This window comes from Ixodes scapularis, unplaced genomic scaffold (assembly GCF_016920785.2).
Source record: "Ixodes scapularis isolate PalLabHiFi unplaced genomic scaffold, ASM1692078v2 PGA_scaffold4__175_contigs__length_147842914, whole genome shotgun sequence".
NCBI classification, from domain to species: Eukaryota; Metazoa; Arthropoda; class Arachnida; order Ixodida; family Ixodidae; genus Ixodes; species Ixodes scapularis.
Genome location: NW_024609879.1, coordinates 2,142,245 through 2,168,233, shown reverse-complemented (window position 1 = coordinate 2,168,233; position 25,989 = coordinate 2,142,245). Strand labels below are relative to the sequence as shown.

The 25,989-nt window shown below is 43.7% G+C and overlaps 1 protein-coding gene across 1 annotated transcript in view; it reads left to right on the top strand.

Annotated features, from left to right (window-relative positions):
* The window catches only part of LOC8026823 (ryanodine receptor), a 561,398-nt gene that overhangs the window by 34,993 nt on the left and 500,416 nt on the right, over positions 1 to 25,989 (top strand). The window contains exon 2 of the mRNA XM_040217827.3: positions 22,111 to 22,215. Coding sequence (XP_040073761.2) covers positions 22,111 to 22,215 — 105 coding nt within the window. The remainder of the gene's footprint in view (positions 1 to 22,110; positions 22,216 to 25,989) is intronic.

The window sequence follows — 25,989 nt, the reverse complement described above, 5'->3', positions numbered from 1 at the left end:
TTTCGGTCGTCGTTCGACCGGCAGATAGAGCGCTTAGCAATTGCCGGCATAGCTCAATAGCACGAGGCTGTCTGCGGCTCGTGGCACGTAGAGTAACTGTATAGGCTCTGCTTGCAGAGCCAGAGTAGCGCGTTCCTTTTCCTTGCGCCGCCATCTCCGTATTGGCGGAGGAGTGGTCACGTGCGCAGAACTGGATCCGACCTTCGTGCGGGAAAGCGCCCTTCCAGAGCGCCGAGTTTCGGGGGGAACATATTTTCCGCTTTGCGTCTGCAAAATGTAGATCCTCGACCAAATTCGAGGGAACCGAAAGCTTTCTAAGTCATTGAACATTATGTGTATCAACTGGGTACAGAACAATTCCGTTTTTTATAACGCGAGCGATGTTTTGGGACATTCGTTTTCAGGGTATGTGAAGCAGACGACACGGGCGACGATCGCGTTCCCCGCGCCTGCGGCTCTCGCGGAGTGATACGCGATACCGATACGCGACCGGCACATCCGGTCATCTTGGCGAGTCGGCGAGCTCTGGTTTGAAAGCGTGGGGACGGCGTTTTCGTCAGCCGCTACGTCGTTTGCCGCATTAAATTTTGCATGCGCGTAGAAAGAGCCCCGTGAAAATGACAGGCTGTAGTGTTACCAAGGGCACAAATCGTGCAGACAGTGGCAAGAGCTTGTACCGGGTTCCGACGGCGAGACACGATGTGAGACGCCGCCTCGTCTGGCTTTTTTGTATGGGAAGGAGATCATTTTTAATTATTGTTTGCCCTTTTACAATACCCCAAAAGATTTCTGCAGGCAGTTGTGTGGATAAACATGTTTTGGAGACTGTTAAGCGCGAAACACACGTACGACGAAACCGTCCGATCCGACGTCCGACTGCGCAATACGACGGTCGGAGGCGAGGGTTTTCAACGCTCTCCGATGCTACGAAAACCCTCTCCCCCCAAGGTCATTCCGGCAGTCCGCACGTCGGATCGGAAGGTTTTCGTCGTACATGTGTTTCGCGCTTTAGTGCTGTGCCTGTTCGCAATTTCTTCAAGGACCATGTCAGTGGTAGTAAAACAGTTTAATAGGTTCAGCAAAATGTTCAAAATAAAAGAGAAAGCAAGATGTAGGTTGGTGTCACACACTGAAAGTAGATAGAGCTCTATGGCCCTATTCTCGGGGCATAATATACTGGTCAATAGGAAAACAGTCAATCTCGGCATCATTCTTGTCCCTGCAACGAATTGGACTGCGTTTTCAAAGACTTATCCGCAATGAAAATGGAACGTCGGTAGACTTTTTTATATTAGGCAATTTGCACCTTGCGGCATCTCCCAAAGTCTGGAGCTCCGTCTAACATTTATTATTCGCAAGTCCCTAATGTTTGCGATTCAAGCTAATTCAAAATTTAGTCCAACTTGAAAGCATGCGAAAATTCCGGCCTCCAAGAGTTCTCAATTCGGGCGTCTCGAATTCGTGAAATGGCAAAAACTTCGAATAAAAAAGAAAAAAAAAAGCTGTACACTATTTTAGCATGAAAGGGGGGGGGGGGGGGTGCTGACATTCCTCAAATTCGCATATAATTGAAACGCACGAAGGTAAAGCACTGTTCCGTCTACATAATATCAAATAAACTGTCTGCTGAAAAAAAAAAAATGTCACAGGCTGAGCAGCGGCACTTGCTCTCCTTGCGATCGCTTGAAGGGAAAGCTCCTCCAAAAGATGGGCAGACAGCGGGCTCACGACGCTATCTGCGTCCGAGCAACAGCGACTTGACGACTTCACTTCACGCGCGACCCGCGGGTGCGTACGCGGGTGCGCTTTTTGCGAGAGGGAGACAGGAAACGACCGGACAACGATCACGGCGCATGCGCGGCTCGTCGCCGCACGCCGCACTATTTTCCTTCCGCAGCGCGCCGCAGCACGCCGCCTCGCGTCTGCGCCTTCGCGTCGCCTGCAAAAACCGACCGTGGCTTCCCGCAGTGCTTGGCTCCAGAATGGCACCATTGCGGTACTCTGCTCCGCAAGTGGAGCATATACAGTTACTCTAGTGGCACGCACACCGCGACGCCACACGTACACGCGCGGTCATTTCATTCCATTTATTGATCGTGGGCACATCAGCACTTTGTACCTAGCCCCGACTCCTTGTGCTGCATTCTCAGTCGCATAATACTTTACTGTTGCGTGCCTATGTGCAACTCGGACTCGCGAGTTGCACTTCCTATTGGTCATTAAGCAGGCTTCTATGGATCCTTGTAGTTCCCACCTTAGGCACCAGGACAGGGGAGGACTATACTATCCACCAGAGAAGCTAGTGAGCGTATTGTGTGCGCTAAAGAACTTCGTAGAGATTTTACAGAAAAAACGAAATATGCTGAAAAAGCCTTTGCATGCAGCTGGTGATACTGCGGTGGATAAACTTATACACCATGACGCTCTAAAATACGCAAAGGTAGAGAAAGATGTTAACCATTACAAAGATTTCCTGCAACTTCTGTGTACTAGGTCTTTCAGGCCAATTTTCACAAACTACTCGGCATCCGTGACTGACAAGCATGACCCCAGGAAGATCTTCACCAACAAGATACTATCTACGAAATCGTTAAAACTTTTGAACTGCACACGTGAAAAACAGTGCAGACCACAAGAGACCGGTCAAAAACATCTAGGGGCTGTGCGCTTAAAAAAACAAATTGAAAATGTATATCAAGATCCCCGGCCAGACTGCTGCTGACGGGTGCGCAGGTTTTCGGTCAGCGGGGACGCGTTCGCGGTCCTAAGAAAAACCACTTGACTGCCGCATGTAGTCCGCGGGCCATATGTTTTGCGGCTCTGCTCCAGTAGCATTAAAAAGCTAAGTGATCGCTGTTTCAACGTTGTTAAAGTCCGCCAGCCTGTCTGTCTCCTTTTTAATTGGCATTGACTATTTCTGTTGTCGATATGACAAGCACCAGAGGTCTGGTAACATTTCAGCATAGAAACAAAACCAAGACGTGAAAGCGAAAAGAAATGTATAAGACATTTTTTATATATAAAATCTATACTGACGATGCCCTGCGCCTGCTACGTAGCATGGGATACAAATGTATTCAATTCACAAACGGCATCACAGTGGACTAGCAGTGGGCAGTGAAGAAGAGGCGTCTGCGTTTTTGTATGGGGTTTTGGCGCCTCTAGTAGCAAATATGTGAAGCAGGCGCAACGACGACGAAGCATGGGGAAGCCAACCATTGGGCAGGCATTATCAGTATAAAGGAGGCTATGGCTCGGCTGAGGTTCAGCCAATTGCTGCTATGCAGAAATTTTGACGTTAGCAGGGCCTTCGCTGGGATACTAGGAGACATCTCGACGGCACCCCATGACTGTCTCGTTGGTTTCTTAACTAGCCTGAGGCCCGTGGCCCAGGCTTCCTCAAGATCGCCTTTTTTTCAAAGGTGACTCAGGGGACTTTGATGCGGTCCGTTCTTTGCTTATTTTGCCCGTTTATCTCGAGTTTGATAGATGCAGCGATTTCTTTCCAATGGTCTCGGAACCCTGTATTGCGCATTTTCAGATGACGCTTTCATCCCGATTTCCTTGGAGTACTGAATGACTACGTCTATGCCGGTGTGCATCGTTTGTTTTTACTCGCCTAAGAATCCTCCGCGGGTCTAGAGCGTCACATCGTCTGCATTATACATGAATAATTACTTCCAAAATGTAATTGAATTACAAGTGCCATTACTTTGTGTAGTGTACCGGTAATTTTAGGGTAATGCAGGATATATATTTATTTAACTGATAGATTACATTCGGTTGACAACGTCTTCTTCGGTCTCCGACCGCGCCCAGTCTGTTCTTTCGCGCAGGCGTCACGTCCTTCACCGGGGCTCGCTCTCCCTCGCCGGCGTCTCCGGTTGCACCAGCCCGCGCGCCGTTGCCTGGACCAAAGGTCGTGTTCGCTGTGCGTGGCGAACACGCACACAATACACGGCACGCACACAATACACGGCAATATCTCCCCCTTAAAAAAGACTTTACTTTTTCACAGCCCCAGCCGCGTTGGTTGCTGGCGCGTCCGCGTTGATCTTCTGAGAAGAGGAGAGCTGCCCTCAATGCTCTGGCCACGTGTGCCATTAAGCGGTCTGGCTGGCGAGCTTGGAGTGTCTGCCTCCGGCGTTGCAGGATCGTTCTGCGTGGTTGGAAAGTCGTCACTGGAAATCGGAGACGATGAACCGTTTCGCTGGCTGATGCCGCGGGGAGGGGCGAACTTTTTCGATGTTTTTGCGCCCTTGAGGCTATCGTCTTGATTCGGAGATATTCCCTCCTCCTCCTTGGGTACATGTCGCAGCTGTTCAATGTGTCGTTTCCAGGTATTTCCGTCGTTCGTGCGAATCTCATATGTTCGATTTCCCAGAACTCGTACGACGACTCCTTTCGACCATTTCTTGCCGTTCCTGTAGTCTCTTGCCCAGACCTGGTCGTTCAGATGTAGGTGTCGTTCTTTCGAGTTGCGCGAGGCGTGCTGCTTCGCCTGTTTTGATAGCACGACTTCCGTTATTGATGGTCTAAGAAGATCGAACCTTGTGCGAAATTCGTCTCCTGTCATCATTTTGGCAGGAGTTGAGCCAGTGGTCGTGTGCGGGGTTGTCCGGTATGCCACCAAAAAGTTATGGCATGCCTCTTCCATGGTCAGCCCCGACTTCAGGCTTGCGTTGACAGACTTCTTGAATGTTCCCACGAAGTTTTCTGCCGCACCGTTCGTTGCGGGATGGTTCGGGGGTGAGAATGACTGCTGCACTCCGTTTCTTGTCATGAAATCCCGGAATTCGCTTCACCGGAATTGCGGGCCATTGTCTGTCACAATCCTTTCTGGCAGTCCATATCTTGCAAAGAGCGTTAGAAACACTCTTATGGTGGCTGCCGAAGTCGCGAGGTCATGGGCACTACCTCGGGCCATTTTGAATATGCATCAATGATCAGCAAGAAATTTCTTCCTTGAAAGGGTCCTGCGAAATCTGCATGCAGGCGTTGCCATTTCTTTTTTGGGTATTCCCACGGGTGTATGGGAACTTTGGGTGCCTCGTTGCTCACTTCCTGGCACGGCCGACAACTTCGGACCATCGTTTCGATGTCATGATCCAAAAGCGGCCACCACACGTAGTGTCGTGCCAGTCCCTTCATCTTTGTCATTCCCGCATGACCTTGATGCAAGTCGTTCAAAACGTGTTTTCGGTACCTCGAGGGTACGATGACGCGCGTTCCCCACATTAAGCAGTCGAGCTCCACGGTTAGTTCTGTTCTGCGATGGAAGTAAGGCTTGAGGTCTTCGGAATTCACTTGTTCCGGCCATCCATCCATGGTAAGTCTTAAAACTGTAGACAACACAGTGTCCTTTCGTGTCTCTCTGCTGATCTCCTTATTTGTCAGTGGTAGTGCTTGAAACTTTTCTAGATGGAGACTTTTGATTTCGTCCATTCTTGTAGTTTCTGATTTTATAGTGCCCTTGTCAGTCATTGGGAGTCTTGACAGCGTGTCTGCGACTACGTTCTTATCAGTCGACACGTACTTTATGTCGAAGTCATAACTGACAAGATGATTGCCCATCGCTGCATTCTTGCTGCGACCGTGCCTGGGATTCCCTTACTGGGATTGAAAATCGATACCAGGGGTTTGTGGTCCCTCCACAGCGTGAAGTGGCGTCCAAACAAATACTGGTGAAATTTCTTTACGCCCTCAACTAGACTCAACGCTTCTTTGTCAATCTGAGAGTAGTTTCGCTCACCTTTAGAAAGCGTTCTTGACATAAAGGCGATTTGGCCTCCGTTGCTTGTTGGGTAGTATGTGTTGAAGTACTGCACCAACGCCATGGCTCGATGCGTCACAGTGCAGTTCCAGAGGAAGCGCAGGGTCATAGTGCACTAGCAGACTCTGCTTGGTGAGCTGCTTCTTCGCTTCGTTGAAGGCTTTCTGGCACGATCTCGACCACTCCCACCTTTTATCTTTTCGCAGCAGTTCATGTAGTGGATGTAGGATGTCGGCTGCGTTACTGATGAACTTCCCGTAATAATTCAGGAGTCCTAGAAATGCTCTAAGTTCTTTTTGGTCTTTGGGCGTCTTCGCTTGTAGGATCGCATCCACCTTCTTGGGATTTGGGTGGATTCCTTCTTTGTCTACAACATGTCCTAGGTACTCGATGGAGTCCTGCATGAAGCAGCATTTTTCTTTTCCCAAGCGAAGGCCACTTTCCTTGAGTTTTTGCAGTACGATGTCCAGGTTCCGCAGGTGATGTTGATCGTTCTTGCCAGTTACCACGATGTCATCCTGAAATGCACCTGTGTACGGCAACTTTCCAACGAGTTCTTCTATGACGCGTTGGAAGATAGCTGATGCTGGAGTTATTCCAAATGGCACTCTATTCACCTGATAGAGCCCTTTGTGTGTGTTGATCACAGTGAGGTCTCTAGATTCTTCCGCTAAGGGGATCTGGAAGTAGGCTTGTTTACAGTCCAGCTTGGTGAACTTCTCCCCATGAGCAATCTTCACAAAGAGGTCTTCAGTCTTTGGTAGTGGGTACCTATCTGGCTTCAAGGCTGGGTTGAGTGTAACCTTGTAATCCCCGCATATGCGCACTTGTCCGTTTGCCTTCATCACTGGAACGATTGGAGTCGCCCACTGACTCCTCATTACAGGAGTGATTATGTGCTCTTTCTCAAGACGATCCAGCTCCTCTTCGATCTTTTGTCGGAGGGCGTATGGAACTGACCTTGGTCTGAGAAACTTTGGTTGAGCATCATCATTCACGCAGAGTTTCACGGCGCAGTCCTTCAGTTCTCCCGGACCTTCAAAGATGGAACTGTGTTTCTGTAGCACACCTGCGAGATTTAAGGTTTCTGCACGCACGTTGTGCACTTCCTTCCAGTTCACTTGAAAATCCTGAAGCCATGCTCTTCCCAGTATGGGAGGACCCCCATTCTTCACCACTTGGATTTCATGACGCTTGACTTGCCCGTTGTACCGCATCTCCACTTGAACCATTCCCTCTGGAACGATGGGCTTGCCGGTGTACGGCTTCAGCGTTATTCCCGAAGGTTTCAACTGGATGTTTGGAAGAATTTCTTGAAACGTCTCCAGGTTGATCACAGTCACGGGTGAGCCTGTGTCAATCTCCATCTGAAGAAGTTTGTTGCAAATCTTCACAGTTACTGTGATGGGTTTCGGGTAGCTTGAGTCGATGAAATAAAACGGAGTTTCGTCTCCCAAGTTCTGTGTAGTGACATGGTTGGTGAAGTTTGGCTTGTCCTTTTTTCTTGAGTCTTGTGGATCTCGTTTCCTGTCGCGACAGACCAATTGGAAGTGTCCTGTTCTTCCGCATTTTTTACAAGTTTTGTTCCTTGCAAAGCAGTTTTCAGGGTCGTGATTGGTTTTGCCGCAGCGATGACATGGGGTCCTGCTTGTGCGAGATTTTCCTTTTTCTTCGCTGGCCTTTTTCGGAAGTGACGTCTTGTGTTTCCGCCCTTACACCAAGCGATTGACATCTTGTTGGATTTCGGTCTCGCTCCTTATTTCTCTCGCATCCTTCATGGGTACCTCCATCGAAGTGGCAAGATCCACCGCTGCCTTGAATGTCAGCGTCGGTTCAGCCAGCAGCTTTTCAAGAATGTTTCCGTCCTTAATGCCGTCGATGAGCTTGTCCCGAAGGCGGTCGTTGAGGGAAACACCGAAGTTGCATTGCAGTGAAAGCTGTTTGAGCGCAGCTACGTAGTCTGCGATGGTTTCGGATTCCAGCTGCTTCCGGTGATTAAATTTGTAGCGTTCGACCGTTTCATTGGGCGTCGGGTCGATGTGGTTCTGCACTAGTTGAACGATCTGTACATACGTCTTGGTGCTTGGTTTAGCAGGCGCTCCCAAGTTCCGTATCAGTCCGTACATTTCTCGTCCGACGATAGAGAGAAGAACATCGGCTCGCTTTGATTCCGGAATGTCGTTCGCAGAGAAGAACACTTCGATCCTTTCGATGTACGAAGACCATGATTCCGATTTCTGATCAAATTCTTCAATTTTCCCGATGCGAGGCATTCTTTAGGTTTGAGATGGGGCGTCACTCACGTTACCGCTGTCTCCTTTCTTCCGATGTCGCTCAGTTGTTTATATCCCTCTTTGTTGCATAGATCCCATCCTCGTCGCCATTGTGGTGTACCAGTAATTTTAGGGTAATGCAGTATATATATTTATTTAACTGATAGATTAGATTCGGTTGACAACGTCTTCTTCGGTCTGCGACCGCGCCCAGTCTCTTCTTTCGCGCAGGCGTCACGTCCTTCACCGGGGCTCGCTCTCCCTCGCCGGCGTCTCCGGTTGCACCAGCCCGCGCGCCGTTGCCTGGACCAAAGGTCGTGCTCGCTGTGCGTGGCGAACACGCACACAATACACGGCACGCACACAATACACGGCACTTTGCTTCAAAATTAGTTTAACTACAATTACAAAAACCGCTACGCGCAAAGTATTTAATTACAATTACAAATCACTTTTAAAATTAATACAATTACGTTACAATTGTTTCTGAAAGTGACCAGGCTTGGGCCATACAACTTCAAACGAGTTGTATAGAATGCAACGTATTTGTTCATTCCCTGCCCCTATGTTTGAGGAGGCTTAAGCATCGCTACATAAATGTCCCGTATTTATTTATTTATTTATTTACCCTCAAGGTCCGAAGACATTACATAGGGGAGTGGGAAATGCAAATAACAATAGGCAAAATAAGCGCAGTCATACATGACAAAAAAGGTAAGATAGAGCGTCTTTAAAAATGCATAGGTAATCAATGTCATGAGGAAGGTGGTTCCATTCTACAGAAGTGCGCGGAATGAATGAATAAAAAAATGCATTAGTGTTGCATGGAAAGACGCCCACTTTGCTCTTATGATCTAAACGACGGGAAATATCATATGGAGGGGTTAGTAGATTGTGATGCATGGCCGGATTATGATAAATTTTGTGAAAAAGGGACAGACGAGAATATTGTCTACGTAAAGCAAGAGTGGGTAATGATAAGGATAGTTTCATGGAGGTTACACTAGAAGTACGGTGGTAGTTGGAAAGTATGAAACGTGCGGATTTGTTCTGGACGGCCTCCAATGATTGAACGAGGTATTCCATGCCGGGGTCCCAAATGTGGGCTGCGTACTCCAGCTTCAATCTAACAAGTGATTTATAAAGAAGAAGTTTGAGAGATGACGGTGCACAGAACTAAAATTCCTTCTTAAAAAACCTAGCATGCGGTTAGCATTGTTAATAACATGTTCACTTTGAATATTCCATGAAAGATCACATGTTATGTGGATGCCAAGGTATTTATAACTGTGCACGGGCTTCAGTGGAGCGCTATTAAGGTAGGAAGTAGGACAAACGGCATTACGACGGGACACACGCATTGACTTGTACTTGGTGATGTTTACTTCCATTAGCCATGTGCGGCACCAGTTAGATATTGAGATCAGATCGGACTGCGATAAGGTTGTGTCACTGTCGGTAGAAATTTCCCGGTAAATAACGCAATCATCTGCAAATAAACACTCAGAGGATGAAATGATGGCTGGCAAATCGTTGGTGTAAATAAGAAAGAGTAATGGTCCTAAAACCTAACCTTGCGGAACGCCAGAGCTAACAGGTGTTAAATGGGAATTATTGACATTAACAGTTTCGAATTGTGAGCGATGAGACAGAAAATGTTGAATCCATTGAAGAACGCTTAAGTCAATATTAAGTTTACTCAGCTTAAAAAGCAATAATTGGTGACTGACCTTATCAAAAGCTTTCGAGAAATCGAGGAACACGCAGTCCGCCTGGGTTCCGCGGTCGATAATGGAATGCAGATTATGAGTAAAAGATAGAATTTGCGTTTCACAGGGAAATGTTTTACGAAAGCCATGTTTACTTTTAAGACTGAAAAATGCATTAGAATCAAGAAAGTTGGCAAGGCGGGAGTAGATGACATGTTCGAAAATTTTGCAAGGAACACTTGTTAAAGATACTGGACGAAAGTTGTTGGGTCAATGCTTACCTCCGCCCTTGTGTAGAGGAACCATCTCCCCACTTTCCAACCACCAGGCCCCCTCTAAGGATTGCTGAAAAATTTTAGCCAAAATGATACTAGATGAATATTCCTTAGTGCTCTTTAAAATTTTAGAATTAATTCCATCAACATCAGTGGATCAGGACAGTTTAAGGGAATCAATTAGTTTAATTATACCGGCAGGACCAGTTGATATTGGAAACATTGGGAAAAAGTTCGGTGATTGAAATTCCGGGTTGGGACAGTCTCCAACGGCGGAGAAAGCCCTTTAAAATGCGTCGTTCAGTAAATTCGAACAATCATCTCTTTGCACCAACTCTCCATCCCCACCCGTTAGCGACGCAAAATAACCTTCTTTTTTTATTTACGACAGTCCAAAACTGTTTAGGATTGTTCATTAACATTGATGGTAACGTTGTAGTCAAAAAGGTAAACCTGGCATCCCTAACAGCATTACTATGACTTTGCTCGGCCAGTTTATAGGATGTCCAAAGACTTCCGCTTGTTGAACCTTTTGCCGCACGGAACAAACGCTTCTTTTTATTGGCAAGTCTATTTAGAGTAACGTTATATTATGGTGACTGTACGACATATTTTATGACATGACAAGAATGTCCGTATTCGTAAGTCTGTGTACAACAACTTCTTTAAATAAATTCCAGTTGTATTGGACCGTGCGCTGGTCGAAAGTCAGCAAAAAGGAGTCCATAAATACACAAAGTTCTTCGTTAATAGCTGCAAAATTGAATTTACTATAATCCCTTAATAGCTTTGCGTTTTTAACAGGTTTGGTGCTTTGAACTTTGAAAGAAATATTCAATACTGAATGATCACTAAGGCCGGACAAATAAGAAATCGGCGAGACAAGGTCGGGGCAAGTGGTAAGGACTAAGTCCAGTATACTTGAACTGCTCGCAGTAACTCTAGTAGGCTGCTTAACTAGTTGACGAAGGTTGAAGTCTGAACACATGTTTACAAACCCGCTGCACTGAGATGAGGATAGGCTTGTAACAAGGTAATAGTCTAACCACACGAAATTAGGAAAATTGAAATCGCCGAAAAGTAAAATTGGGGAGTCAGGAAAACGCGTTATTACAAGATGGATAGCATCGTGTAACTTGTTTACAAAGCTGGAGCTACACTGAGGAGGAAGGTAGGAAATACCGAGAATGCATCTTTTAAAACTCATCACTACACACAGCCAAGCAGTTTCCAGGTCACATGGTACATTTACACTGAACGAAATAAGAGCTTCGGTAATGGCAATAGGTACACCACTTCCACCTCTAGCCTCTCTGTCACACCTGTACACGTTGAAACGCTTGGAACCAAAAAAACAATTCGTTGTCCCAAACCATTGCAGATAACCAAGTCTCAGTTAAAACAACAATATCCGCGTCATAAGAATCAATGACAGAAGGAAGTTCTTGTCTTTTGTTCATAACACTACGAATGTCAGCAAAAAGCACAAATACATTATGGCGCAGGCACTGCGGGCTACCGCCCCTCCTACTTTTCTAGAGTGAATCATCAGGATTAACGGTGACCACAAAACGAGAGATTACTTCAGAAGCGGCACCACCAGAATGAACGACTTCTCCAAAGTGAACGGTCTCACAAGATACAGGTGTAGTTAAGTTCGAAGTAAGAGGGGTGCTGTTAGTCAAAGCGGTTTCATGTACACTATCCGTCGAAGCGTCATAAACATACCATTTTTTGCTTACAATTAATCTGTTGTACCGTAATTGAAAAACATAAGATTGTGTTTTCCCAAATTCGATCAATTGTTTCCTGGCCAGACGTGTTTGAGGTCAATAGTCTTCATAGACCGAATCCCGCGACGCTCTCTTGTATTTTCCTTTTGTGAATTTTGTTAAATTCATGATGGAACTTGACAGTTTGAGGCAATGAAAGTACGTTCTTATATATTTTTTATAAATATTAATAAACCAGTTTATATGCTGGAAGACGCCAGATCGCTAATGGAAAAATTGGGTTGACAGAGTTTTGTTAGCCCGGCAAATAAAAATGCGAGAATTAGTCATTTATGAATATTTTACAGGAGGCAATATAAAAATCAAATACACACGCGCTAATTCGACCACATTCATATAAAAACACCATGGCATTGTAAATTATTTATATTGAGTTGAAATTATAATGGCTCAGAAATATATAATCGGGTCTCCCGAATCAATGGTAACAAACAAACAATATTCACAGGTGCGAGTCACTCTCCAAAATGCTTATGCAAAAAAATATGCGAAGTAAAACCAACAGGAAATAAACTTGAAAAAAATACAGATACAAATATGCGACAGTACTGGAAAAGGGGCGTAATAAAACTGGCAAAAAATTCATAAACAATTAAAATTCCCTCACCCAATTGAAACCTGAAGGTAAATTTTTGTTCTTTCAATATTTTGGCACAGCAGACGGCGCAACACTGCGCCGTTGAGGTAGGCTCCAAAGAGAACTGTCTCTCAGCCCGCAGTGTAAGCAACAAAACAACAAACAATGCGCCGCTATTTATGTTGTTCTTCTGTGTGAGTGCTTGTCTTTGTGCAAGTGTTTCACCGAGTGCTAGGCCGCTTGTGCGAGCGCTGAGGCTTTCAGAGAGGTTCCGCCGGCGCCGAAAATTTTTACAAAAGTAATTGTAATTGTGCCTGAAATTTTGCAATTGCTGACGCTAGAAAGTAATTAAATTACAACTACAATTCCTTTTAACCGAAAGTAATTAATTACAATCACAAATTACTAAGAAAGTAATTAAATTACTGTAATTGAATTACTCTTAAGTAGGGTTTGCAATAGGGTGTAACCCAGCCCTTCAATCTCTCCAAGTCCAAGTAACCTTGATTGACTCGAGGCCATCGTAGTTTATTTTCAAGTTATGCGGAAGTATAGATTTTGTCACACATTTCTGTTCACTAAACTTTTCTTCTCGGGCATTTACTGTCACATATAGATATCGCTTTCATTATTTTTAAATCACAACCCTGCCAGATCAATAAATATAATGAGTGACTCGAGTCGCTCTGGGGTGGGGGTGACATTAAAAACCTAAGCTCTAAAATTTAGCTGTTGGTACTGTACTGGGGAAAAAACCTTCGCGCTTTAGAAGTGATAAACCAAAGTATATATTATGGCAAAGTGTTTCTTGCAATAGATTTATTATAATGTACGCTAGAGGTTCAACTGGAGCTAATATCTGTGACTTCCGGGATACAGATTGAAGCAAGGAGCAAACAGTCAACTTCTGCGGTGCTCCTACGAATTTCTATGGGAAAACGCGCGTGTATTTTGTGAATTCGCCGGAAAATAACACAAAGTACTTTTGTTATTTCGGTCGTACCAAATAGCATATACCTTTGTTAAAATTGTAAATGTGCAATTGCTTTAATTACAGCATTTTTGCTCATCGGTGAACGATGTGAAACTTTGCTATATTTCAGGCCCAAAACAATGTCCCACAGAAGGTGCAAACACGAGCGACGAGTCTGAGCAAAATAACAATCGAAAGAAATGTAGAGTGTGTTCAAAGTTCGTCAGCTCTTTGTTACGCATATATATTGCTACTATGCCAGCCCTGTCAAATATAGGAAAAGGACCTCGTCGCGTATTTTTACGAGCGGTTAGAACATTCAAAACGTAAAGAATATAGTACGAGGCCAATGAAATGTGTCCGTTTTTATTAGTTCCTATGCCAGCCAACTTTTACGGGGCATCTATTTCCTGGTTTATCTTTACTTCCTAAGGCTTCAAGCCTGCGGGCGATTTTTTTTTAACGCAGAACAAGCACCTTCGCACATATGCACGAGCAGAGAGAATAAATGAATACTAATTTGTGGCAAATCGAACTATATCAAATTGGCCTTCACTTAAGCAGTGTTACTGCTTAAGTGTTGCCGTCTTTCTTGGTTTTTCACAGAGCCTTCGATCGCTTTGTACGTAAATCCTCCGTGCGAAAAAGAGCCGACGCCGTGTTCGTGCTAGTAGTACCCGACCGTGCACGTATAAATGCATGTTTGAAGCAGTTATAGCACTATTTATTGACATGACTTTGACAAAAGAACACCCTGAATGACCAATATTTTAATTTACGCGATTGAAAAACGTTCCACACTATTTACTACGTTATAATTATTCGTTATATTTGCTCTTATATTCAGGCGCAGGGAAAAATGAACCCACGTTTTTCCTTAAAAATGCATTACCGGAGGTCAATCTTGGACTGGTTTCTGTCTGGTTCAATTTGCAACAGCACAATAGCGTTAGTTGATCCTCTAGCGTAGATTATAATAACTTATATATTTATAGTTATCCCCACCCCTCCCCCTTTTTGATCTGGATGAGTATCGTACCGGCGTGCGGTAGTGTATCACTACTGCGTGATGCACGTTAAAAACCCCAGGCTAGCGGTTGTACTGCACTGGCTAAATTTCTGATCTACAGCTGGGTTACTCGTCGCCCGTTGAGGCAGACAAAGTTCTAGGCCGTATAAACATAAACACAACCCACTTTTTTAATAGTTTTTTCTAAACATTTAGGAGTCAACTAGACGTTGACGTGAAGTCAGCATACCGGAGCTAAAAACACGACGAAACAGCAAACTCAAAAGCACAACGGCGAAAAAATAGCACAGCGAAATGCAGCGCAGCGACAAAACAGTACGTCTCAAAATAGCGAGTGACAAAAAGACAGCAGCATAGGAGCACGTGCCAAAAATCACGAGGTTTAAAAGCGTAGCGACGAAATTTCACACACGAGGCTGATGTAGCTTGAGGCATATTTTTTATTCAGCGATATAAAATTGCGTTAATTGCGTGTTCAATAGATGTGAGTTTTTATAGCCTGTATTGCTATATTTATTGGCTAGCCTTCTATATGAAAACAAATGGAAACCTCATTGATCTCTTGAAATATAGTGGCCGATAAAAAGTTGGTTGAGTAATATTTCTTCTGGTAATTCAACGCTTGACGTGAATAATACATTTTCGAAAGTAAGATACTTTGAGGTGTCTATTGCAAATAAACAGTCATACTATGAGTGATTCGATGGTCCGTCCGCAAAGCTCCAACTGACTTTAGTCCTTCGCTGGCGCGTGCAAGATACCCAGCGTTTGTCTGGCTTACAAACCCCCCGAGTTCACTTTACCTCCGTATCATCATATCTATCGGAAATCATCGGTTTCTTCAGTTTCTGTTTACTATTTTCGTCTCTCTGCATTGTCGACATATATCATAGGTGCGTGGTTCCGTATTTTGATGTACACTGAAAAACTACGAAAACTACCCACCCAAACAATTAAAGCAAAGTTACAACTGTTTTTGAACAGAAGTATTGTTAACTAAGATAAAAGTTCAAGGCCACTAGATCGAAAGATCATGTGTGTCCGTCCGCCAAGACTTAATACCTATAAGTTTTACGGCAAAAACTAATTTGGTGTATATACATATATTAATTTTTCCTGCTTAACTTAAGGAGAAGCCTTTCGCCGCCAAGTTAAACGGGAAAACTAAACTCATGTGTAATCAAAAGCTAATTTCTTTTGTGAAGAACTGGCTTTAAAGCAGCCGCACCCTTAGACAGACCGAGATTGCTGAGCTCGAGGAACGACTGCGCAAATGATTCCAAGTTCTTTTGCATTGCATCTTCGATCTTGGGCAGAGGTAAAGTTTATCTTCAAATTTATTTAATATTATTATTTCAAAACACTGCTAAGGTTGTGCAGGAGGGGTTACTGCACATTATTGCACAAGAACTTATAGAAAATAAGCAAAATAGTGTGGAATTGCACAATACTTACATGAAACTGCAACAACAAAACTGTTAAAAATATAGTCATAAAGTTTACAAACCACATTCTTGCCAAAATAACGCGACTAAAGTGAAATCGGCGTGAAGTTTCTAAACCTGTTCTATAGTTCAATAGTTTATGGGAAGAAATGTAGAAGAGTCACAGCGACGAAGATTCGAAATCAGAGTGTAATGAGTTAACGTGCGGGTGAACTCTGTATGGCCTCTGTGGAGCGTTTTCTCGCAGGCACGTCTGTTGGTTTACTCGAGATTCTGACAGCCAAACACTCAAACCCTACAGTTATAAAAATTAGTCGTTCAAATTCTCCTTTTCTCGAACAATTATTGATTTGAACGAATTACCATTTGATGTTATGAATACTGAATTTTTTGTTTACTTCTGTTCGATGTTATTGCCGCGTGTGCGGCGTGTGTGATATTCTTTTCCATTCCATTCCTGTAACTATCTAGAAACATATTACCAGTACTGATAAAAAAAGAGGAAAAGAAATACGTGCACATTTTTGTTTTAATTATGCAATCCCAATTGTTGAAGTCGTGGTCAGGTAGAGACAGGATATTTAGATACCTCCAAAGCCTTTGACAGGGTCAATCATAAACTGGTATTGCTAAAACTTGATAATTACAGTCTTAGCCTTGACTACACAGCCTGGTTGGCGAGTTATTTGCATAAAAGACAGAACCATGTTAGAATCTCTGGCGTCATGTCACGCCCTTTTATGCCTTTGTCGGGAGTGCCTCAAGGCTCAAACCCGGGTCCTTTGTTGCTTATCGCTTTTATAATTTCCCTGATGTCGTCCGTGAAGCACTCTTAGAGCCTTTGTTTGGAAAGCTTTTTCGGGAGGTAAAATCTGTCAAGAGATCATCATCATCGCCACCGTCGCCGGGTGACCCAGGACTCTGCCCGCCGCTTCGCGGCGTGAAACCTCTCTCCACCAGATCGCGACCCGACACGGCGCAACTCCCAAATGTATTTCTATAAAAAAATAAACCTACACAGTTCAATCAATCTTATCTCGACCACGACATGGTGGCAGCGGTGCTAGGGTAGCAATTCAGCGACTAGAGTTCCCACCCCTCCACATCGACGCCATGGCCCAGTCTGAGCAGCAACCAGAAACAACGGGTCCACACTCCAGCCTTCAACCCATTTGTCGTCGCTTTCCCAGAGAAGCTCGACTTCCGCCGTCCAGACGACTGGCAGACCTGGATCACGCGATGGGATTACTATCGAGTCATCTCACGATTCAGAAAGTAAGGCAGCGCTGCTCAGGTAAATACTCTCCTATACGCCATGAAACGTGAGGCGCAGGACTTTCTAGCCCCTCTCAAGCTCAGTGACGAACAGAAGCTCCACTACGAGCTTGTAAAGAATGCCTTTGAAGGACATTTTATTCCGCGGCGACACATCATATACGAGTGAGCTGCGTTCAACCGCCGAAAGCAAGAGTTTCACGAGACAGTCGAAAGTTTCGTTACCGACCTCTTCAAGCCGGCAAAGAGGTGCCAGTGTGGCGCCCTGAAAGACGAGCTTATCCGGGACCGACTCGTGGTAGGCCTCCTCGATACGGCTTTCAGCGAGAAGTTGCAACTCGACTCCGCGCTTACCTTCGAGACCAGCCTGTTGTTCAAAGGCAATCGACTCGTCATAGTGGAAGCCCTACGCTTCTAAATCCTTAAGAAGCTTCACACAGGTCACCAGGGTGTATCCAATGGCCGCGACAGAGCACGGGAATAAGTGTGGTGCCAGGCATTGGCCTCCACATCGACAGCTTCTCCCGAAGGTTTGTCAATACCACCGGAAACCAGGTCAGGCTCCGTTTTTGGCGACTCCACTGCCAAACTTCCCTGAGGAAGTCGTCAACATGGACCTTTTCGTCAACGAAGGAAGGAACTACTTGATTACTGCGGATTACTATCCATACAACTTCAAGCTGGTACCATTGAGGAGGACGACGACCAGGGACATCATCGCCGTCCTCGACCCAAATGCTTTTTTTATCGAGTGATTGAACATAACTTTTTACCCATTTCTCAAATGCCGTGTGTATGAAACCTATTTTTAAATTTTTACACTAATCTGTTGTTTCAATAAACGCAATTAAGCATATATGTAGATTGAAGTATGAGTACGAATTTAGGCATGCCCATGAATTTAAGCAGGCGTTTAAATTGTGTTATGAGTATTCTTGCAATATTGTCTATTGTGTTGTACTTTACCGAAAGAAGAAAACACTCTAAGCCTTGTAAGTACGAGTGAAATTAAACAGTGAAGTGAATTAAATTAAAAAAAAATTACCAAACTCCCGGGGTGAATCTCTCTTCCTCAAACAGTCCTTCTCAATACGGAAGACGCTTTGAGAAGCGCGATTAAGCAAAATCACAATGAAAAAATCAAAAGGTTACACCTTCGCTTATGTTGCTTGCGGCTGTGCTAAATTCGTGCATTATTTCGCACATGGTGGGTGATTCTGCAAAAGAATTCTGAAACACCAGGGTGGGATTGTAAGAATTTCTCGCGCATAAATTGGTCGGAATATTATCACTAAACAATCAGCCGCTTACGATATCCTGCTAGTTATAAGGAGTCTGATTAGTTTAACAGTTGCCTATTGATTTAGTCGTTGAGTCAAAATAAAATACCATTGGTAGGGATTTTCACTCTAGTTAACCGTGTTCATATGTTGCCGAAACTTTGAACATTATTGCGATGGTTCTGATCGCTAAACAAATGGTTGATATCGCGATGATGGGGTGGTCATTTTTGAATTACTGATGTCTAGAATATCGCTCGAAAAAACTGAGAATTGCTATCAGTAAAGAATGTTATCAATAAAAAACGCACCGAAAATACGAAACTGAAGCCCTAATATATAAATTTGTGCCTGCAGTGAATTCGCTTGGAGTCCTGCGTCCTCTGTGAGTATTGCGATGTATTGCATACAACTACTTTCTTATTGCTATGGGTCCGAAACATACCTACTGGACACTTGCGGAGCCATTGTGGACGGCCACACGCGCACATCTTGTGAAACGTGTTGTGATCTGTAGCGTTTGTATGACATTATCTCTTTCCCCCGTCGATTCACCCAACTGCTTTGACATGTGCATCTTCTTAAGGCCACATGTTGTATTCCTTTTTTGTTATTTTAAGGTTGTGCTGCTTAGTTGTGCTGTTTGGACGTTGTTTTGTTTTTGGCACTTTCCGCTCTGTCGCTGTTCCATTTTTATGCGTTAATATTTTTTTTCGCAAGTTTTCGAAGCATGCTGTCTTGTCGCTGTGCTGTTTTGACAGCATATTGTTTTTACATGTGACTTCTTGACAGGGTAGTTTTAACCGTGCTGCTTTGTCTTGTGCTGTTCGGTCGTGGTGCCAACTTAGCCAGAAGTTTAGAGACAGTACTGAAAGCAGTTCGTATAACTTGTAGTCCCAAGCATATAAAACGTTTACCCATATGTATATGAAGTTCTTTTGAATTTTGTACACTATAAACAGCAAAACTTGAAAATCATAATCTTTTTTTTATTTCACGTCAAAACGTTTAGCTTTACATCAATATTAGAGTAAGATTGAACTTTGCATAAACATCACTATAACGAGTTATTCTGCATAATATATTTTTCAGATCTACTTCCTCGCTGATAGTTTGTGCCCCAGTTCTTAATTGTTCTGAACCGGAGGCAAACTTAGTGTGGTATGAAAGTTAAAAAAGCTAAAAATCAAGTTTTTTTTTCCTAAAAAAAGATTACGTAAACGTCCATATTATGTAAAATAGTTTTTTTCTTAAACAAGTAAACAATTTGTAAACAACAACCAAAGTTAAAAAAAAAAAAATTCAGTGGGGATTTCAACGGATTCCACCATGTGATGATTTAACTTGTTTCGCTACTTAAAAAAACGAATACCTTTTTAAACCCGTTTCATTCGTATCATACATCGCATATGATCACGTAATCTGATGTCTCTCACAGATTTGTTAACAAATATACGAAACCCCTCCACAAAGTTGTTTGAATTCAATTACTCGAGTGTATAACCGGTTGAATGTTTAGACAAATGTGAACGTAGTGATGTCTTACTGTGAAAATAATTCCACTTTCAGTAGCCTTGACTTTTATATCTATACATAATCATAACTTCAAAGAAAATTATTTAAAACATCTTCAGATTTTGTAGTAGTTACGTCAGGAGCACCTTTTGGGGTACTGGTGACACGGAATTTAAGTAAAATACAAAATTGCGGAGAATTGATATAGATTTTTGTAATGACGTATTCGACACTATTGAGGAATACTATTCTGTTCCTATATTTTTTTTTACTCTTTTAGCTTCACGTTTGACTTAATTACATCTAGATTAAAAAAATAGACAACTTTTTCGCTCTAAATGATTTCACTGGAGTGTACTATGAATTTCAAGAAGTGTACTTTGAGCAGTATATGAAGTCGCACGATAAGAGCTTTATTTGACTTCATCACTAGTCAAATACGCATAATCTAAAACCAATATATAAAATAAAACTATGTGACAAAAAAGTAAGTTTAGTATGTTTCGAAATAATTGCATGTGCTTTAAAAGAGTCCGGAGTTTTTTTGTTTGTTTTTCTTATAAATATTTTTTATCGCTCTCCGTACTGTAGTGACTGAGTGTGTAAACATGCCTCTTGTGTTCACGCTTAGTTTTTTGTCTGCCAAGGCGGCACTATTTAATGGGATTTGAAGCAATTCTGAAGTGCTCGGAACCCTGCGTGTCTCTCAGTTATTATACATTCATTTACAACAGTGCCATCGACAAAGCAAGAAACTACCTGGTTTGCGACCCCTAAAATGTCAACAATACGAGTCGTTCGTCAGAGAGGATAATACTCATATATCACCGGAGCGAAGGCACGACTATCAAACACGTTGGCGGAGTAAAAAAGCGCAACATCAAAGTTTATCACAGTTGCTCTTGACTCAACGGCCTCAGGAAGCTAGCAAACGAAATGTCCAATCAAGCTTAAAAGGAGCTCGAACTGATTTCCAGAATGCGCCTCAGTAGGCATTACAACGGTTGGTTGTGCCCCAAAAATATGAGTGCTGCTTTTTTATTATTAGGTTCATAAAATACTATACTGGACTTTTTTTTATGTAATAAAATATTTGTGTCATGCTTGAAGAGGTTGCATTAAGTGTTCATTAAGCTGAAATCAAACGACACCAATTATATTTCATGCTGCCTTAAAGAAGTATTGCGAGGCGATTTTCGCAATTACCACTAGAAGCCTTTTAAAGTGTAATAAAAATTCGCACTCTAAGAAAAAGAAAAAAAGAAAAGGAAAGAAACACAGAAGAAAAACGAGGGAATTGATAAACATGGGGGCCTACAATTTTAAACCATATCGAGGGTGGCACGTTTTCACACTCGTGAAATAAAAAGCTAGTTCGCGAAATACACTATATTTTCTTCTGGTCTGCCAGGAATACCAATAACGTACGGAACGATTGGCGTCAAAGTTGTCACTATTTATATTATTTCATTCCCACCATTTCTCCTTTCTGTGTAAAATGTGATAGGTTTTGATATGGAAGCTTTGCACACATTCTTCGCCTCATCCTTATATGGAGTGCACTTAAAGCAGGAAGCTGCTATGTCCAAACACGAGCCAGCTAGAAACCACATGATGTATTGCGGCAGGCATGCGTGTCGTCGGAAGAATACACCTAGGGGTTTCTGGCTGGCTAGTGATTGAGTCTATCTACTAGTATCTGTAACTGCAGCTCATCCTAGGTTAATACGAAGTATTTTATGGGGATATTTAAATTTCTTGGAGCATGCGCATCAAGTTATTGCCCTCCAAAAATAAATAGCGTTTTTGTAGCGTACCTTTATAAGCCATATAATATTTCGAAATTTATACACATTTTGGAATTTAATGTTAATGTTAATAATAAGGCTGAAAATATTGGTACTAACGTTTACTTACATTTAAAGACACGGCGAAGAAGCGTGAGGTAAAAATGTTCAACATAAAGCTTTTTTGGAATGCCCCGAGCCCAATCGGGCAGTGCATGAATGACTTCCTTTCAAGTTGAGAATTTCATTTTTTTTTACTCTGCGTTTAACTTAGCTGAAAAAAAGGCAGCTCTTGGCGGCACGTAAAATGTGGAGAAACAATAATCTGCAGACCATTTTACCACCCAAATGAATAAATAGATAAAAAAAAATATATAAAACCTGCTGCTCTGTGCTCCCTCCCAGGACGACATGGTGTGCCTGCAGTGCATCGCCACCGGCACGCGGGTCTGCCTGGCGGCGGAGGGCTTCGGCAATCGCCACTGCTACCTGGAGAACATCGCCGACAAGGTATGCTCAGTGTGCACCTTAAAGAAAGATGATGCTGGGATTTGTGTTTCTGTCACCCTCCAACCATTCGAAATGCTCTGCCCTATAGACTGTTCCGAAACTACGCAGCGCCCCCAATCGTCTCTTCGACGCACTACGGCAATCCGATGTACAAGGAGTGGAGTACTCGTGAATAGAAGGAGCGGCTCATCCTGATTTAGCATTTTGTGATTTCTGGAGGCAAAGAAAGCAGAACCATTACCAATCGACTCTCTGATGCGGTCGCCTGTTTCCATTTCGCGTTCTGAACTCGTAGAGGTAAGAGACAAGGAAATGCGCCTCTTCCACAATGTACAGAACGTATGAGCCAGCCCGGGCCTACGTCTGAACGGCATCTGAATTTCCCGCAACGTAAGTGAGGTCGACGAGGGCTCTCGCGGTATATCCTAAAAAATGACCACACGGTGCGTTGCCTCACTCGCAAATTACATTCGTGTATCCAGTATCCCATTGACGTCACGTCGCCAATTAGTTTAAAGGCAACAATATTTCTTACGTTTGGTAAATAAAGCTTAAAATTAATTATCATCGTTGATAAACTGCGCATCACGGTAAAGGTTTTCTTTCCATGTAGATCCACTAGATTGACGCGGCGCAAAGTTGGGCGAGTGTGTCGATCATCTTACAGGGTGGGAACAGCGCAATTTTATTTAGGACAAGAAACAAGCAGTGCAAGGACGCCGCGCTATCAACTGAATGTTTAGTTCTCAGCCAACCAGAAAAGAGAAAGGAAAAGGAGACTCTGATAACCGATACCAAAGACCACATCGCACCAAATCACTTTCACACAAATCTGCCACTATTCTTAGTATAACGCACTTCGTCAACCCCACCCTCCCCATAAGACGAATGTGTTATACTTCTCGTCAGCTTAAGTCGAGACGCAGCCGACACCACCAGGTAATGGGACCAATGAATCAGCGTCAAAAGCGCAAGTCACTGGGCCTTTTCCACTTATGATTAGTTGAGCGGCGATAGAACGCGTACAGAAACATGACCAACACCGGGATGGGACGCTTTTGTCACTGCCTGATTGGTGCCTTCAGCTCGTAGCATCGTCTGCGTCTGGACTTAAGGTAAAACCAAGCATAGACCAGTGTCCGAAATCACATTCGCCAGCGATAAAAATGAAAAATAATAATCTCAAGCGCAGGGTTTTGTGGAGTGAAAGGCTGCGCATAAAACAAAAGCAGGATTTTTTTCTTTTTACGGCACTCTTGGCATCGGTGTGGTTCTTGGAACTTCGTGACTATGTATTTCTGACGTTCTCCACTACGATATGTGCGAAGGTTTCTAAAGAAAAAATAAAAGCCGTTTACAACTCCCTGTAACGCCGAATTAGAGCGCAGCTCTTGAGGAGGAGGAGAGAAGGGTACCGAGAATCACGTGTTCTCGGGTGTTCACGGGGAGGGGTGTTCACGTGTCCTCAGGAGAGGGGGGTCACGTGACCTCAGGGGTCACGTGACCCACCAGGTCACGTTACCCCCAGAAAAAGTTTTTCGCTAAATGTAGCGGGGAAATTTTTCCACTAGATTTAGCGGGGAAATGTTTCCGCTAGATTTAGCGGAAACATTTTTCCGCTAGATTTCCCTGCACAGCCCCCCCCCCCCCCGTGTCATGGCGTAAGCACAAACAAACATGGCAGTGCTCATGGAACAGAGCAAACATTGGTCTATAGCGCACCGTCGGCATCCCGGTGTGTAAGGGGGGGGGGGGGGGAGGGTGGCTGACGAAGTACGATTCGTCAACAAGTATCGCAGATTTGTGTAATAATAAAAATAATAACAATAATAACAATATTAATAATAAAAATAATAATAGTTTATTTCTCATTAAAGTTATGAAATTGCGGCCTGCTAAAAAACCTGAAAGGAACAGCTTGGCGAGCCTCCAGCCTCCTGGAATGTCAAAACAAACGGCAGCAAAAGAAAAAGAAACAGGAACAAAAGGTCAATCATGAACGCATTTTTAGCATCAACTCTAGAAACTTTGCAGTTGTTTAACTACGCTTCAAATCATTATTTATAAAGCTGTTGAGTAAATTCGGTAGAGCGTATGTGAGCATTTGTTTACCATAATTTGTTTGGTTAGGAATCATCCTCCAACATTCAGTGTGCCGAGTAGGACATGCCTGAATACTTATGGCCAGGGTTGAGAAGTCAGCTAGAAAGCTGGAATTCCATTTTTTTTTACTCGTTTTGAAACAAACGCTCAAACAGTAATTGTATAGGTTTTCGGCAGTAATAATTGTGAAGGGTGTAAACAAATCAGCAGTGTGAAAGTCATACCGAACGTGAAAGTGAAATGGCACGATGGAAGTTTTTTTTATCGGTTATTTTGTTCCTTTTTTTTCCTTTCTGATCCCTCCCTTTTGTGTTTACTTTTCTTGTTCGCTGGAAAATAAGCCTTGAGTCGATAGTCAGCCTTGTGGCCGTGCGCTTCTTGTTTCCTGTTTTTTGTGAAATGTCGGTTTTCCCACCCTGTAAGTTACGATTAGCTCAATTGTAGAACTTCCGCAGAAGGAAGTACCCCTGTCACCTCCGTCGTTTCAGTGCCATCAAGATTTTTGTTTCTAAACAACGTGTTCTGTACAGTAGGGTGAAACGCCGTCTAGACGTTGTTCTTTGAAACAAATGTATTTCATAGAATTGCAGATACCATAGCAGCCGTCCCCAAACAAGGTGTCGCCCAAACTTGGGAGGGGGGGGGGGGGGGCGTGCCCGTGGGGGGGAAGGGTGTGCTACTCGTGGAAACAGAATCTATGGTCAGTTCCTTAGCTGCGCTAATCTAGCAACGTTGACGAGAACTCGTGGCCACGTGATCTGGATTCGGTTATAAGCCGCCAATATTCAGCGTAACCACGCGCTGAGGCTGAAAAAGCATAGGGGATGTGGCGGGCTCCAGACATTGCTAGGTTTCCGATAGTGCGTCATGGCACCGACTGTACTCAAGTTTTCACCCAGGTATACGTTTGGGCCGAAATTCGTTTTTGGTCTGGGAGTTTAGATTCTTATAAATAACTAAGATGACACAGTATACTCAAAACGTTTTTTTTTTTTTTTTTTTTTTTGCCATTGTTTGGATATTTCTATTTTAATTGACCAAACAAACGCCAGGCTTTACAATTTTGCCATCTGGAATATTTGGGCCCATATTGCAACCAAGTGCTAGAGATATGCTCCACTTCCGATTGTTCGGTTTTCATTTAGCAACTCTGGACCTAAGCTACAAAACAAGAGCCAGATTTAGGCTTTGTTGTTGGTTTTTCGGTTAATATGTGGCACCTTTGGCTCAAGTCTGACCCTTTGTAAATTAGGTGGCGAGCTATAGGAGGAAAGCAAAAAAAATTCCAAAGAAAGGTATTCTTGCATTAACTAACGCCCCAAGGCAAAATCGCCCCGGGCCCCTAGGGTTTCCAAGCTTGTTAAGCGTTTCTCTGGCATGTTATCTTACCTTACCCTGCATGCTGCATGTTTCTTATCCCGCAGCGTGCACCACGTGACACTGAGAAGAGTGCGTAAAGCAGTCGCACGCCTAGAGCCTAGTCTACTGCCAGTTCCCGGAATTCATTTCGGCGCCGCGTACGGTGCCTCACGATTTTCAAAAAGCTCATCCATATCCGTGGTACAGAATGTGTTACCGCGTGAGGCTCAATGTATGGCTACCCATAGTAGCCTCTTTACAAGCACGTAGTTTGCAGCACTTGGGAATGTCGATTGTAGAAAGCGGCTTCAG